The 18145-nt window shown below is 38.9% G+C and overlaps 1 protein-coding gene across 1 annotated transcript; it reads right to left on the minus strand.

Moving 5' to 3' along the window:
• Nucleotides 1-685: 685 nt before the first annotated feature.
• LOC100804592 (histone-lysine N-methyltransferase family member SUVH9) lies at nucleotides 686-17904 on the minus strand. The gene is made up of 2 exons (XM_003530263.5): nucleotides 15318-17904; nucleotides 686-1253 (listed from the first exon to the last, which is right to left on the minus strand). Exon 1 carries the CDS (start codon nucleotides 17507-17509, stop codon nucleotides 15380-15382), a length of 2130 nt encoding a protein of 709 aa, XP_003530311.1. The 5' UTR covers nucleotides 17510-17904; the 3' UTR covers nucleotides 686-1253; nucleotides 15318-15379.
• Between the last annotated feature and the right edge of the window lie 241 nt (nucleotides 17905-18145).

An 18145-nucleotide genomic window follows, 5' to 3' on the forward strand; every position in this document is an offset into this window, starting at 1 on the left:
TTTATATCATAAAACTAAAGAAATTTTTTTATTTTAGAAAATAAGTAGCTATATTGATTAATTAAAAAACTAATTAATAATTTGATAGATAGATAATCAAAGTATAAGAGTTCAAATCTTAAGCCGTATTTTACTATTTTTTAATCTTTTTTTCTCTAACTTTTCTCCTATACAATTCATTATTAATGTTCGAATATATTTATCGTATTTTTTATACTTTCAGGAACTAAATTTTGCATTTTCATGAACTCATTTGTTAGTAGAGTGAGAAAACGAAAAATAAAAAAAATATTATGACAAATATATCTATATGCTAACAATCCACGTTGACAATCATTTCAGTGACAAATTTGTCCCTCCATGTCACGTAAACTATTTTATTAACAGTGACAGACGAAAGTTAACGGTCAAATATATTTGTCACACTTTTTATACTTTTAGAAACTAAATTTTATATTTTCATCTTTCAAGAATGCATTTATCAATAAATTAGATAGAAGGACAAAACTGACTATTTAAAAAAAACATTGTACCACGATTAACAAAGACCAAATTTCAGAATGAAAGGCCATAATATACCCTTCCACAATAGTGTTAAATGAATGATATGCATGTAAGCCATATCTACATACAAAGTGCAAACAATTTCTTTACCATAGTTGTTCTACTACATTATTGGGTTAAATTCATAACAACCAAATTGTCCATTTCATCATAATTTGATTTTCCTCATACAAGATCATTAGCAACAATGGCTATATCCTAGTAATCTTAATATCCAGATGCCCAATTTACCCGCTTCTAAATTAATTAAAATGTTGCATCCGATACCAGTCACTATTATAAAACCTTTACAAGCTTTGAAATTATACTATATACAAACAAGTTCTCCAAAAGAAGAAAGAGTTAATACAGCTTGCACTATTATTGCTTACAAAAATGTGATTTGAAAATGCTTCGCCGAGCTGAGGAAGACATCAACAATTACAGAACAAACAAATGGCATCAACAAGTGAGAAAACTACTGAAGTCTTCAAGATTAAGCAGAAATGGGAACTTCAATTCTTGACCTTCCTCACCAGAGGAGCACCGTGTACTAGCCATTGACAGTTAGATAAAAACCAGAATAACGTAATAGACATTTCTTTATATTTGAATTTTGATTTCCTGACACCGTCGTATAGCAAGCAATTCTACTACTGCTCTTTGTAAATTGGCAGTGTTGAAAACTTGTGCTGCATCAACTTGACTATCTGCAAATGAATATCAACTCATTGATTAATTGTAATACCAAAACTATACGGGATAGTAAATTGAACAATCAAAATAGGGAAGAGATGTAAAATCCAAGACTAACCCAAAATAATAACAACGCTGATAATGAAAGACAAATATGATTCAAGTCACACTAGAGTTTCAAGGAAAGTATATAAATTTTTTCATACGTAGTAAAGGGAGTAACCATTTGCACCTAAAATCAACTGCTCAGATGTGACCAACAGGTATGGTAAAAACACATGTAAAACTTTCAAAGCACAATAAAAAAAAAAATGTAAAGTATAGTGGTGTCTGTCTCATTCTACAATAAAATATATCGAACCAACAATATTCATGTTATTGTATAGTCTATGATAAAAAGGCTTATTGAAGCAAAATGAACAAAAGAATAGAATAGGGTCTGTTCTAAATCTGATAAAATATTTCACCAGCAATATTTATATTATGATTTTATCTCAGAAAAAATATTTCTGTAGGTATCATTGACCACTCGTTTGAGTCTCTTCTTTAAAGATAAAGAGATTAATTTTCATGCACTGGCAGTGTAAAGTTTTTTTACACTGCCAACCAATTAAAAATCACCCTAGAAATGACTTCCAAAGCAGTTATTACAAAAGTCAACAATTTTACCATTCACAAAAATATATCATAAAAGCCTGATCCATTGAAACTTAGGAATACAGTTTTGAAGCAACTCCTTCACATTAAGTTTATAACTAAGGAGTACAGAAAATGCAGGACAATGAACAAGAGAATCAGTGCTGGAAAGATTTCAAGGGAATGGAACAGTGTGAAGAATGGGGGTGGAATATGGACTGTTTGAGGACCAAATAATTGTAAAGCACCGGAGCTCCTTTAACTTTAGGGGGATTGCAAACAGACCCCTAAACGTTAATTTTGCCAACCCTCCTTTAACTAATTTTTATGAAAAGGGGGGGAGGGGAAGATGCAATAACTAATTTGTACGCAAAGAATTGACTAATTTTTACCAAATTTTATTTTATTTAAGTATTGAAAAAAGGGGCACGCCAACAAAGAGACAATGGAAGCAAGTCCAAATATGGACCAACTGAATATAAATATACTGATAAATGTACGGATATAAAATCATAAAAAGGAAAAGGACTTAAATGCCAAATAACTAAAAAAACATAGTTCGTAACATTAAGCATGACTATTTGTAACAAGGAATGGAAAGTTTTCTTGTCGAAAACATTTCAAGTTACAAGCAGTTTGTTATACTTACAACCATACATGAGCCTTCACCCTACAATTTAAGTTTCTAGAATAATTGGTTCATGACATATTTATCATGCCACCTGTGACTATGCAGTCTACAGCCCAAACTTCATTACACATTCTTCTAAATAAATAAAAAGTTAAATTTCAAAAACAAGATAGTACAGGCCCTGTGCACTGACTATAATTTAAGGCATGTTGATATTTATCAATAACAGGTGATAGCAGCACTATCACAGTGGGGATGGGGGCTGGAGCAGTCTTTGGCCGACACACAATACTATTGCAGAGTGTTTTCTTAGATTCATTCTAAGAGAAGCAGACTTAAGCACCAAAAGTTGCAAGATTTGGTTTTTGTGAAGTATAATTGGACTTTGAAAGATCATTATGAAATTCGAGATATGATTGATCCCATTGTCCTGGATGATATCATTAATGATTGTAATGTGAGGTTGATAGGAGAAATGGGTGAAAATGGAGAACATACTGAAAATGAATTGGTTTTTGATGGTGATAATTTAACTTAGAGACCTATTGCTGATGCATTTGAATCTGGTTAGCCTTCAACTAACACTACGCAGAAAACAAGTGGAAGGAAGAAAAAAGATGCTGCTAGCTCTAGGTCTAGGAAGGGGATGGGAATTGTACAAGGGGGCAAAATGGAAGATGAAGTATATAAAACTGGTCATCCCCACTATGTGCTATTCCCCTATAGCATTTTGGAGGTCAGCCACTGTGCTTTGTTATTAACTATGGATGTGTAAGAACTTCACCCAAACAGCTAATACTTTTTGGATATTTAGTTCATGACACGATTCAAATATGAATTCACCAAAAAATTAGATAGAAGTGGCTAATGATATATTTTTCAAAATTCCAAGAGTCAATTGCTAAAATTGAAAGTGCAGAGGCATCCATTTTCCAATCCCAAAGTGCATCCTCCCAAACACAGACTAGAAATATTTCCAATCAACCAGCTTTCAATGCAAATGGCAAACATAAAGAAAATTATCAGAACATGACAAATAACAATAAATTTCTATATGAACTTTTACAGATCCACAACAATATTTGAAGTACCAATCTAGCTTGATTGTAATTTAGGAACAAACCTACAAGATGCTGCAAAAAGCCCACATGAAACAAATGTACGTAGTGAAACCCAATGGGAAGTCAGGATGGATGGAAATCCAACAGAAATAAAGCACATTTTGGCAACATAAATTACTTGAGCCTAATGGCCATCTTTCAGCTGTTGTGTTACAAGATGACATGTTCTCCTTATATACAAGCAAAGATTCACAGTATAGCAATAAACGATTCATAAGTAATTACAAAAATGTGAAAGTAATTATCCAGTTCTTCATCCCAGCAGTAGAGCTAAATGCTAAAATTAATAAAAGATCAAAATGAAGAACTTATTCTGCTAGTATACACTATAAACATTTAAATTAGCCAAGTCTTATAATAACCTAGCAACCTTCTTGGAGAAAACTAGGGAACTGCAACCCAAGACATGATTTTGACACCAAAATACATTGAACCTATATAAATCTAGAAGACAATCTATGAACAACTGAAAAAATAATTCATTAATTTTGGAAATAATTTTACTGGAACAATTAAAAATCATACACCTTATTTCACAGTATAGGAAATGCACTTAATGAATACACACAATAATTAGATATAAAATACTAGAGCAAATAAGCTTCAGTAGAACTGCAAGTAGAGAAGGAAAAATCCAATAATAAAGAGCAATTAGTAGCCTCTTTTATCTTCATGAGGAATTACTTCAGGTATAAAGAAATATATATTAACATTGATATTTAGTTACAGCAGGAGCACTACCATTTGTAACCAAGTCTCAATTACCCAAGGTTGTTAAAATCAAGAGGAACAAGAAGGGGATGAAAACCTGTAACTCAGATCATAAGATCCTACAGTCCCCTGCCTAGAATACTTATATATAATACATTTTTTTATTACTATCATTTAATTTATTATATCACATTATATGCTTTTTTTAGTTTATTATTATTTAGTTATTATATTATGTTATATGTCATGCTTTAAATAGTTTATTATATTTTTAATACTAATATTTTTTATTACTGTTATTCTTCAGTTTATTATAGTATATGTTATGTTTTACGCAAAAAAAAAAAAAAAAAAAAAAAGAAGCTGAATTGAACTCAAGTCGAGGCCCAACAAACCAAACCAAAAGAAGAGAAAACAGAGAGAAACATATGGGGCACAATTCCCATGAAACCCTATGATAGGCCAAGCATGACTCAGGCCAAGAACGAAAGGCCCAAAAGGAGAACATCAGCTCCTAAGCGTTTCCAAGATTACGTGTAATAGGTGCCGATTGAAATAAAGGATTTGCAAAACAGTAGGATTTGCAAATCCCAATAGTACGTGTGTGCTGTAGGTTGTCGGGAATATAACAGTAATATCATTAGTGGGTTATAGCACTACGTGTATTCACGTATATTGCATGTTTTCATGTTTTGTCGTTTGTGCCCTACATGTGTATATATATGTTACATGTGCACTGTAGGAGGAATATCAGAGAAGTAACAATTCTCTCTCTCTCTTCCTGTGCTTTCTTCCTCATTTTGTACCTATCAATTGGTGCTCTCATCCTGAACTCTCATGGCCGACTCCACACACTCAAAATCAAATCTTGATAGGCTGGAAGATGCCATAGCAAAACTCACCACAAACCAGCTTTCCATGTCAGCTAAACTTGATGATCTTTGTCAAAAGTTTGCAGTAATGGAGTCGACGCAGCACTCACCTGCTTCTTCGGCCCACCCTCCATCTCCGTCTCCGACGATCACACCATATCGCCTGAAACTTGAAATACCCCGTTTCAATGGCACGGACCCAGTTGGCTGGCTCTTTAAAATCAATCAATTTTTTTATTATCATGCAACTCCAAAAAACAAATGGCTGACGATTGTCTCCTTTTACATGGATGGGCCTGCACTTGCGTGGTATCAATGGATGACCTGCAACGGACAGATTACTTCCTGGTCAGGTCTGTTATAGGCCCTTGAAGCGGGCTTCGCGTCGTCTCACTACGAGGATCCTACGGGGTCTTTGTTTAAGCTTGCCCAGCAAGGCTCGGTGAATGACTACCTAACCGAGTTCGAAGCGTAGGCGAACCGGATCCTAGGCCTTCCACCCTCATTTTTGTTGAGTTGTTTTATCTTCGGCCTATCCCCAGAGATTCATTGTGAAGTACAAGCACTCCAACCTCTTTCCATGATTCATGCTGCCGCACTGACTCGTCTGCAAGAAGACAAGTTCTGTGAGTTGCACAAGCCATTTCGCCCTCGTTCGTACACCCAACCTTCTAACTTTCCGTGACCCATCCCTACCTCTTCCTCCCTACCACCTCCCCTTTTATTGCCTACCCCACCTAAACCACCAGTTCCATATAAACGCTTGTCCCCAGAGGAACTTACATTGCACGGAGAAAAAGGATTGTGTTTTAATTGTGACGAGAAATTCACCCGAGGCCATTGTTGTTCTTCAAAGTTGTTTCTCTTCATCGCTGATGAAGACGAGCTGGACCCGAACGACCTCCCTCATGAAGAATTTGTTCAAGAAGCAACAGATCAAGATGATAAATCTCCCGCTCAAATCAGTTTTCATGCCATTTGTGGCCACCTAGCTCCTGAAACTCTACGCCTTGTGGGAACCATCTACGACAGTAATGTTGTGGTGCTGATTGACAGCAGAAGTACTCATAATTTTCTCCAGGAACGCTTGGTCACTACTTTGGGCTTACGAGTGCAACCCACTCAAATGTTGCAGGTGATGGTTGGCAATGATAGTGAAATTGACTGTTTGCAGGTTTGTCGAGATGTCATCCTCCACATTCAAGGGCATCGTTTCACAGTCAACTTTCATGTGCTGCCATTAGGAGGGACGGACCTAGTCCTTGGAGTTCAATGGCTTAAATCCTTGGGACCCGTTTTGACCGATTATGCTGACTTGACTATGAAGTTCATGCAGCATGGTCATGTTGTTGAGCTACAGGGGAAACGTGAAGCTAACATTCAGTGTCAACCACCACCAGCTACAGCGCATGGTTCAAACCAATGGTGTCAGCACCCTCTTCCACATTCGCCTCACCACACCTGAGCCCCCTTCTACCCAAATCTCCACACTTAACAACCACTCACCAGAAATAGAGTCCATCCTTCACCGTTACACTTTCCTTCTCCAAACACCCACTACCCTACCTCCAAACCACGAAACAAACCTCACCATTAACCTTCTTCCCCACTTAACCCCGGTCAATGTGCAACCTTATAGGTACCCACATTTTTCAGTAATAGGAAATCGAATCTTAGGAGGAGACCATGCTGTGTAGCAGCATCATTTGACCTAGTCAAAGTCCTTTCTCATCACCAGTCCTTCTGGTGAAAAAACGCAACGGCACTTGGCAGTTTTGCATAAACTATAAAGCGTTGAATGCTATTACCATTAAAGATCGATTCCCTATACCCATGATTGATGAACTATTAGATGAACTGGGGGGCGCTAGCTGGTTTACGAAGCTGGATTTGTTGCAGGGATATCATCAAATTTTGGTGAATGAAGAAGACATTCATAAAACAGTCTTCCACACTCATCAAGGGCATTATGAATTTCGTGTTATACCCTTTGGCTTGTGCAATGCCCCCTCCTCGTTTCAGGCACTGATGAACACAACGTTTCAACCCTACTTGTGTAAATTCATTATCGTCTTCTTCGATGATATATTGATTTACAGCAAGTCCTTTGAAGACCATTTGCGACATTTGGATTGTGCCTTGCAGGTCCCGAAGGATGGTCGATTTTTCCTCAAATTATCTAAATGTTGCCTGGCCCAACAGCAAATTGAATATTTGGGACATGTCGTGTCCGGGGCTGGAGTTCAACCAGTGCTCGAAACGGTGCTCGCCGTGCAGCAATGGCCCCAACCCACTTCATTTCGCACCCTTCAAGGATTCTTGGGCCTTATGGGGTTCTATAGACGATTCATCAAGGGAAATGCTGCGATAGCAGCCCCTTTGGTTCATCTCTTAACCCGAAACACTTCGAATGGTCACTTGAAACACAGGATGCCTTCCAAACCTTGAAATCCATCGTAAGTACTGCCCCAGTTCTTCGCTTACCGGATTTCACCTTACCCTTTACTTGGAAACAGATGCTTTAGGTTCTGGAATGGGTGTCGTGCTATCTCAGCAAACTCACCCAATTGCATTCTTTAGTAAACAGTTTTATCCAAGGCTTCAACAAGCTTCAACTTATGTTCGTGAACCATGCGATCACGATTGCTGTCAAAAAATGGAGACAGTACTTGCTTGGTCATTCCTTTGTTATTCTCACTGACCATAGAAGCCTTAAGGAGCTAATGAGTCAAATTGTGCAAACCCCAGAACAGCATAAGTATTTAACCAAATTGATGGGCTATGATTTCACCATCCAATATCGCTCGGATAGTTCGAATATAGTGGCGGACGCACTTTCTCATACTCTGAAGACACCCACAGGCATGGTGTTTTTATTATCAATTCCGCACTTCACGTTCTTGACCGAGCTTAAAAATGAACTAGCTGCCCACCAAGAGTTTGTGGCTCTTCAAAAATCGTTGCAAGACGAGCCCTTGAGTCACTCGGAGTACAATTACAACAATGGCTTAATTCTGAAGAAGGGTTGTATTTGGTTACCCAATAGCTTAAAATTTATCCATCTTTTGCAGCAAGAATTCCACTCAACACCTACGGGCGGACATATGGGGATTACTAAGACATTGTCAATATTATAGGAGAATTTAAATTGGAATTCAATCCACAAGGATGTTCATAAATTTATGGTGCAGTGTGTTGATTGTCAGGCAACCAAATACGAAACTAAAAAAATAGCAGGGCTCTTGGAACCACTTCCAATTTCGCACAGACCTTGGGAGGATTATCTCTCGACCTTATCGTCAGGTTACCACCGTACCGGGGAAACACCACTGTACCGGTCATTGTTGATTGATTCTCGAAGGGGATCCATCCGGGTATCCTTCCAATGAAATATTTCGCTTACCAAGTTGCCACTCTCTTTTTGGATATCTTAGCCAAACACCATGGTATGCCTAAGAGTTTGGTCTCTGATCAGGATCCTTTCTTCATCAGCAAGTTTCAGCAGGAACTATTCAAACTCTCAGGAACAAAATTGTGGCTAAGCTTTGCTTATCACCCCCAATTTGACGGTCAAACAAAGGTCATGAATCGTATCATCGAGTAGTACCAGAGAGCCTTTGTTCATAAACGACCCGCGACATGGGGCAAATTCCTACCTTGGGTGGAGGGGTCATACAATACCTCCCGTAACACAAGCACGGGTATTTCACCGTTTGAGGTCACTTTCGGAAAGAAACCTCCCACAATTCTCCAATATATTCCAAGCTCATCCCCAGTTGATGTCGTGGATAACTAATTGTGCTCCAAGGATGCCATGTTTGCTAGCTTACAAAAGCAACTACTCAAAGCTCAGGAGCGCATGAAGCATTTCGCCGATATGCATCGCAGGGAGGTTCACTTCAAGGTTGGTGATAACATAATGGTCAAGCTTTGACCTCACCGTCAATCTTCAGTGACGGGAACCAGCCAAAACAAGCTTGCCAAACGTTTTTACAGCCCATTCTAGGTTATCGAACGTATTGGTCCTGTGGCCTACAAACTCTGCTTACCGGAAGGTTCTCGTATTCATCCGGTTTTCCACTGCTCTCTCCTTAAACCCTTCCTTCACGATACTTCAGCCACACCCAAGCCACTTTCGCTGCCACCGTCAACCTTGGATAACCAACCAGTAATCATGCCACTGGCCATTTTAAGTACTCGATGGGAGGGCTCCGCAGACAACTCTCGCTTGCAGGTGCTAGTGCAATGGCAGGGTCTTCATGTGGACGACACATCATGGGAGGACTGGACCACCTTGAAGGAGGCCTATCACCTTGAGGACAAGGTGATTTTTTATGAAGCCGGGAATGATAGGCCAAGCACGACTCAGACCAAGAACAAAAGGCCCAAAAGGAGAACATCAGCTCCTGAGCTTTCCAAGATTACGTGTAATAGGCGCGGATTGAAATAAAGGATTTGCAAATCAGTAGGATTTGCAAATCCCGATAGTACGTGTGTGTTGTAGGTTGTCAGGAATATACCTGCAATTTCTTAGTGGGTTATAGCACTATGTGTATTCACGTATATTGCATGTTTTCATGTTTTGTCGTTTGTGCCCTACATGTGTATATATACGTTATATGTGCACTGTAGGAGGAATATCAGAAAAGTAACAATTCTCTCCCTCTCTTCATGTGCTTTCTTTCTCATTCTGTACCTATCACCCTAGGACCCATAAGCTTCTCTACTAAGTGCCGCCGCTGTTCTGAAAAAGCAAGTGCCACCTTAATTCCCTATTGCACAATGCAGATGACAGAGAACACAAATGGAGGTGTACTGGGAGGTCGGAAGCAGCAAGAGGGAGGTGACAGAGGCTGTCCAGTGACAGAGGCTGTCCAGCGACAGCGCAGGTTGCAGTGCCATATCTGGCAACGGCACAAATGGAGGAGTCACCATGAAGCCCACAAAACACTGCAATTTGCACCCCATAAAATGGCTCCACAACATCTGCAAAAGACAGGTGCTTCGCAATGAGTGCATCAAGAGCAGTGGACGATTGCTCTGCTTTTCTGTTTCTTCCTGCTCGCAGGGGATCACCAACTATACGATTGAGTGTGGAAGACTGATCCCACTCAACCATGATCCACAGCACAAGTTTGCACGAAAGGGGGCTTTTAATGCGTAAGATTGTGTGATTACACAATCTCAACAACGATGCAATTACCACCATGCATATATGGAAATTTGGAGGTGAGCTGACTATGATGCCACTTATTATCAATTATCAATATGAGATCAAGAGGTAACCTTTTAATGGCAATTTCCATTTATATAATCCATAACCAGTGGAATCAGAATCATATTAGACAAAACAAATCAATTTATCAAAAAATTTATGTTGTGTTTGGTAGCAGTGAAAGATATAGGAATGGGAGGAAGAGCAAGGAAATAAGGTTGTAGTACACAAGTTCCCTTGTTTAGTAACAGAGAAATAGAGAGATATTTGAAAAAGTGAGAGACCCACACTTTTTATTTCCACTCTTGTGAGCGATGAAATACTACAGAGGTCTTGGTTTTTTTTCACTTCACCAAAAGTAACCCAGAATGGATTTTTAAGTGCAGCTAATCAATTACGCTTGCACATAATTGATTGTGTCTAAAGTCTAAACATAATTGATTATATGCAAGCATAATCAATTAGCTGCACCACATTCCTCTATTTTTGTGTGATTGGAGACATATAATTGACTATACTAATAGTATAATCGATTTTATGGAGAGCATGGGGGCTACAAGTAAAAAATAACAACTACATATGTGAAGGGTAAAATGGTATATTTCTTAATTATCTAATTTCTTTCCTTTTCTTTCTTTCAAACTAAACAACCTCAATTTTTGTTCCACTCTATTTCTCTTAAACCAAACAACAAATATTTCTACTCTATTTCTTATATATTTCTCTTCTTTTCTTACCTGCCTATTTCCACTCCTTCTATTTCCTCTCTCTACCAAACACAATGTTAATGACCTTAATCTCTTGAGCATCTTAAAATGATAGCTTAAGGTTCTCTATAGTTGTTCGATTCTCAACTATATTAGTTTTGTTCTTGTTCAAGGTTCCAACCTTATCTTGGTCTTCTCTGTAGTTTGTTGGCTGGACAAATTTAGTAATTAACACCTTTAATGACATAAAGTAGCAGAAAGTTAGTTAGTAAATTGTCATCTGTATTTTTAAGAATCTTAGTCAATATTTTCAGAACAAATTATTTAATGAAAGCATTGAGCAGCCCCTATTAACCTTGTAATTTAGTTTTGTTGAGAATAAGGAATTTAATGTATAATGATGTGATAGGATATGATATCTGATTTAGAGGATCTGATTTCGATGAAACTTATTATCCTCTCTACTTATGTGTATTTAATGCAATATGTCTATATAAACAATGACCCGTGTGTATTTCAGACACAGAAATACACACGGTTTTCAGTCCAAATATCCCTCGGTTTCTTCTATTTTACAAGTTTTATATTGTAGGTGAAAAATTCAGGGATCAATTTTCAATACAATTTTAATTAAAAGGACTTGTACTATCTCAATTGTAACATTCTTAAATCCTACCTAGCTTACAAAAAAATATAAGCTAGTAAAAAGGAAAAGATTAACCAAAATCTACTATAAATCTTAGAGATATAATCCTACTAGATAAGATAAAAGTTTCCCACTTTCCTAGAAATAAGCTATCATATCTCTACCATATCATACACAGAATCATATCTTAATCTCTACCATATTATAACATCATCATATCTTATCAAAACTCCTAAATCTCTATCATATAATATCTTAACACGACATGACGCAGGGCCCTTTTTCAGTTCGTGAAGTTCACACACACAACGCATCTCCGGCAAGCGTCACACTGGAACCACCTCCTTCCACCTCAAGGTGTGCTTTTATTTACTGGTGAACACACATCACCACTATGGGCCTTCATTGGATACTGTCGAGCCATGCTTATCTGGCACAATCACCCAACTAGAACCGTTTATCGTTTCTGTTGGGTTTACCACATTTGTAACAAACTTGGTTCATATGACATATATACTCCAACTTGAGGGGGAGTGTCAAAGATATGATTTGATATGTTTTAATTACAGTTTAGTATGGGATTGTTTCCATTATTACTCATTATTTTGTTTCCTTATTTTGTAAACCTCCTTGATTATAAATAAGAATATTTCGGGTGGTATGATACAACAACACAAAGCAATAAATAACTCTTAAATGATATCAAAGTCTATCCTAGATCCATTAAACGAACCACCCACCATGTCATCCATGCACCAAGTCCAAAAAAGTATTGGGCATGAGGGAGTGTATTGGAAAAAATCCAAATTCCACATTGGCTAGAGATAAGACTAAGATAGAATATATAAGTGGGCCACAATCCTCACCCTATGAGCTAACTTTTGAGGTTGAATTAGACCCAAAACCCACATTTTAATATCATGTTCACAAAAAGTACCAAATCCTTAGAGAAACAATTTCTAGTGTAGGAACCAGAGCCCTAATAGAACACCAGAATATGCATAATAGTACAAGATTGAAACCAGTGAAACATAATTCATGATTTTAAAAAAGAACTGCAAATGGGTTCATGAGTACCAATTCACGGAACGTTCTCATACTGGTATGCTAAAAATTGGCAAAAATTCATGGCAGTGACGATCCAAGAATATGAAGTATGACAAATTGAAGAGAGAGAATATGAGAATTCCAAATTCTCAATAAGTGCAGTAGGAGAGAGAGAGAGATTGAAGAGTGCATTAATAGGGTAATTTTTTCTAGGAAACATTTGCACGCTCATTAGAGTGAGAAGATAAGATTAAATGTGCAGTCAATAAATCCATTCAACTTCAAACTCTGGATAGCACAGCCTTGCTTTAGAATTAAAGAGTTATAACAAAATATATATTAATAAGACTTGACACTTGAGTGTTATCCAGTTCTTTTAATTTAGGAAGGTTGTGCAGCTCTTTTTCTCAATAAAACTTGATTGAGGCTCTCTTGGTACACATGAAGTACCAAAGAAAAGAAGTGGTGAGAACGGAAATGCAAAGAAGTGTACAAATTCGCTTGTTTGGTACACACGAGATGTATTGAAAATATATAAAAATAAAAAATTGGTGGGGCCCACAGTCATCAGCTTCCACACTCCACGGAGATTATTTTCGTGGAAATCTTGAGGGAGCTACTTCTTTTACAAAACTGACCCTGTGCTCCTTGTGTCTTCTTCCTCTTTTGCTCTAGCTTTTGATGTCGTGCTGCTGGTGTCTTCTTCCTCGCAAGCTCCAGCATTCGATCTCCAACTTAATTGATTATGCATTCAAAATAGTTGATTATGTTGTCCAATGGTAAAAAAATAAAATAAAATGTTATCTTTGTGTAGGGTAAAATTGTATTTTTATGATCATCGCTATATTTCTTTATCTTATCTTCACTCTATTTTTCTTAAACCAAACAACCACTATTTCCACTCTATTTCTAATCTATTTATCTTTTCTTCTTTTCTCATCTACCTACCTCCACTACCTCTATTTCCTTCCTATCTACCAAACACAACCCTAGTGTACAAAGGAGAAGAGTAATATAAATTAAAGAGTTATTCATTTACTTTTTACAGTTATTCAACACTTTTCACTTTAAAATTATAGTGGATAATAGAAATTTAAAATTTAAAATTCTTCTATTTTTAAAAGGGCTTCTTTTTAATAAGCATACCAACTCTATATACCCGTGTACCAATACTTTGTATGATCGCATACCGTGTACAGGTACCTATACCATGTCCCAGGGAGTATTGCAAACCTGGTAACTGTGGTTGAAACTGATAATATTATTGAATTAAAATATAACCATAGAAATTACAATTTCTCCTACCAGAGCCAAGGAATCCCTGAGAGAGCATGCTCAGCCACATCATGACAGTACTCCTCAACATGATTCTCACCTAGCCCCCTACTCCCCTCTATAATGCTGGCTGGCTGGCTTAACTAACTTGTCAATGTCAGCAAATCCACATGACAGAAAACTTCCGTCACTATTTAGCCCCTCCTCTGAAAGGTGGCTTACATCATCCAGCTCATCTAAACCGTTTACAATTTACCTCATGCAGTCCAAGGTTTCTATCAAACCCACATTGAAACAATACAATAACAAGTGAACTGTTAGGACAAGGGAAGCCCAAAACATTGTGAAGATCTCCTTTCATGGGCTTAAGCAAGAGACACTTATAGGCTTTACACCACACCCCGACCCAAAAACTTAATTAGGTCAATGGGTCCTTTAACTGGCATATTCCTCCATTAGCCCATTACCTTTTTTGTGTGTGCATATAATGGCAACAACAAGATTAAAACCAACACCTTGTGCTAACAACCCAAACCCATTACTTTTAAATGGAGAACTTCCACGCTCATACCTGAATGCCCAACATGAGGCTATGAACAAAGTAAGTCTTCTAATATTCCACAACCAATTTAGAAAGAACCAAGATCTAGAATTCAGAGAAATTGCCCCAGCATGATCACCAAATCAACACAGAAAGTTTCTATTGCTTGGGGATATTTAAAATTAAAGAATTAGTGGTTACAGTCTTAACAAATTAGAATTGAAAATTCATAATACTAATACATAATATGATGTGACTGTAAATAAAGTAGATTTCTTAGGAAAGGAAAGGAAAGTTTTAAGAGCATATGTTCAATAAAATAGCACCAATATTAGATAGATGGAATGCAAACACACACATAAACCCAGATACAGGAAAACAGATTTGGATTGCCAGAAGCAGAAAAAGCTCATATTCAGAACAACCACAATATCAGTTTGAAAACCAAACTACAATGACAAGATATTACAACATATTATCTCAATCTTAAAAGTCACAATAAATATTGAACTTCCTGTCATCTGAAGTACACCAGAATGCTAGGAAGACCAACTCATATGGTTAACAGAGTTTATAATGGAGACCAGACAAAGATTGAGCGATAAGATAAAATTAAATGGAAAACAACAGTGAAAATTATGAAAACAAATAAGTTGATGAAAGAACTTGGCTTTACCTCTGCAAACAATGCCCGAAAGTCAGCTTCAGTATATTATAAAGTGTATGAAACTTTCAAAATCATTCATTGCATATAGAGAGCTTTCCTGTCCACTCATCAGCTACCCCATAATCAAGGCTGAGCTCTCTCATCGGAGGGATGCTCTCCATCGCAAATAGCATAAGGCGAGGGAACATCAAATTATTGTGATCATACAGAACAAACTGAACCAACACATTGGGAGTTGAACTATGACTCATATAGCAAGCAACATTCCTCATTCTTGACACATCCATGGCAAAATCCAAAGGAGGTATTGACGGATATGATGGACGCACAAAATTGGAGTCTATCATAGACAAGTCCCCCCATTCTGCCCACCTATCAGTAAACCGATTTGGATATATCAAGGAATCACCATTCATAGTCAAAAGCCGTGCTTGCTCCCTAGTCAGAACAACCCCTGTGTACTCGCATATAAAAGCACCAGCTTGAATAAGGTCCATGGACCTAACTCCCCAACCAGTTTCCCTAGATCTGAACACTTCCAACCTATTTTTCAACCCCTTCTGCGTGACACGGTTCCGACAATGAGGAGGACAACGACAAAATGGGCCACACTCAAAAACCAAAGGCTTCCCTCTCAAGAGAATCCCACTCTGATTATAAGGAAAATCCCCTCCATTCTTCATGGCACAAAAGCACCCCTCAACACACCCGTCCGCACACTCACAACCTGTCCCCCTCCCGCTCTGATGGAACACAAACTGCGGAAAATTTGTCTTCACAAGATACTCATACTGCAGAGGGTCATAGTTAGGATCAATGTCATTGAAAAGCCGAACCGCCACATTCTCCTTCCTATTTGAAACATCAAGCGACAAACAACACGTGGGTTTGAAACTCAAGGGATCCTTCCTAAGCATAAGCGCCTCCTTCATCACCACAGTCCCCATCTTAGCCTGCCCATCAATCCTACACAGCTTATACTTATAAACCCCAAAACCCGACTTCCCCACATCAAACCAGCACTCATGAATTCTATACAACCCATCATACACATACAACCTCCCAGTAGCAGAGGCAGCACCCTCATACCGCACTCCGCGAATGACCCTCACCTCAATCCCATAGTGCATACTCCTCTCCATTGCAAGGTTCCCCCCCTCAAGCTTCTGGTGGAAAACCTGCCTAGAATGCTTGTCCTGGCCACCATGGCCAGAGTAAATAATAACATCACCCTCATCAACATCATCCTCATAACCACCAGAAACAATGACACTAGTGGCAATTGGTTCACCATTGGAACTCATGCTAGCAGGGAGATAATCAATCCCAGCCTGAGGCTGACCGTGAAGGCCAACAACACACAACTCCATCCTATAAAGGAACACATCACCAATGCAGACACCGGGAATTGCACCAACAATTCTCTTGTCACGGTTCAGCCACAGGCCACAGTTCCTCATCACCGCCGAGGCGCGCAGATCGCTGCGCCCCCGGCGGGCATCCACCCGGCCCTCGTCCTCCACCGTCGCCAGGACGCGCAGGGAGTCGTAAACCATCCTCGTCCGGCGGACCACGTCCCGGAAGTGCCGTTGCTCCGGCCCGCCGACATCCGTCAGGCGGACCAGCTCCTTGAAGCGCCGCTGCCGCGGCGTGGTGACCGCCACCGAAGAGGACCGCCCTTCCTCCGGGACCGGCACAATTGCCCGCGAATCCGGGTCCGAAACGGCCCCGTTCGGGTACTGCTGCTGCTGCTGCATCCCGGGGTCCGAATTTTGGAAGCTCTGCGGTGGAACAACGGTAGTGCCGTCTAGAGGGTCGGAAACAGCGTCGTTTTGGAGCTGCTGGAGCCCTTGGGCGATGGGGTCGAGAACGGCGTTGTTGTTGGTGAAAGCGGTTTTGAAAAGCTGAGAGAGACGGTTGAAATCTGAGAGCAAGCTTGGGTCGCCAGAGAAAGCACCGGGGGTTTCGTCGCAGACGAGCTTGAGGTCGAGGTCGAGGTCGAGGTCAAGGGACCCATTTGAAAAACTGGGGTCCTGAGATTGTTGTTGTTGTTGGGGTGTGTGGGTGTTGAGCAATTCGTCGAAAGGTTCGAGCTTTGGGATTAGAATTGGGTTTGGGGTGGTGTTGGCGGCGGCAATGGTGGCGGGGATTGGGATTCCCGGAGGTGGGGGAAGGTTTTCCCGTGAAAAGAGAAAATTCATGGTGGTAATGTTATAGAAGAAGGTGTTCTTGTTGGAGGTGGAGGTGGTGGTGGTGTTGGGTAGGGTTTAGATTGGAAGAAGAAGAAGCATTGGAAATGGTGATTTGGAGGGAAGAAGATGCATTGGAGGGGAAATGGACACTTGGGAAATTTTTGGTTTCCGGTTTTGAAATTTTGGTTGGGTGGGGTTTGAAATTTATGAACTAAGAGCTTCAGAATTTGAACTTTGAATTGCTTTTTTGTTTTGTGGGAAAGGTAGAGATAGCTGTGCAAGATGCCAGATCCTTGATGTTGCTTACCTAATGTGTAGATTTATGTGGAGTGGTGATTAATGGACACCTCATTTTTTGGGAATTAGGGTAGGAAGAAGAGAGATGAGAAGAAAAGAAATAGATAAAGTGAGAAAATGATAGCTTAAAAGATAAGTAAGTTTCTTTAAGTTGAGATGAGATATAAATGAGATGAAAGAGAAAATACATAAATGATGACAGTGACATGTAATAAGAGAGGTAAAGTAGATATAAATAGAAGAGAATTAGAAAGAAAGAAAAAAGGTATAGAGAAAAAAAAATACATGTAATAAATAGTGTGAAAGAGAAAGTCAAAGAGACATTAAAAAGAAAATGGGGTGAAAATA

This window comes from Glycine max, chromosome 7 (assembly GCF_000004515.6).
Source record: "Glycine max cultivar Williams 82 chromosome 7, Glycine_max_v4.0, whole genome shotgun sequence".
In the NCBI taxonomy this organism is placed as follows: domain Eukaryota; kingdom Viridiplantae; phylum Streptophyta; class Magnoliopsida; order Fabales; family Fabaceae; genus Glycine; species Glycine max.

What these genes read in the sequence shown, in the direction of transcription:
- LOC100804592 (XM_003530263.5), bottom strand. Translation starts at nt 17,509, where the DNA reads ATGAATTTTCTCTTTTCACGGGAAAACCTTCCCCCACCTCCGGGAATC.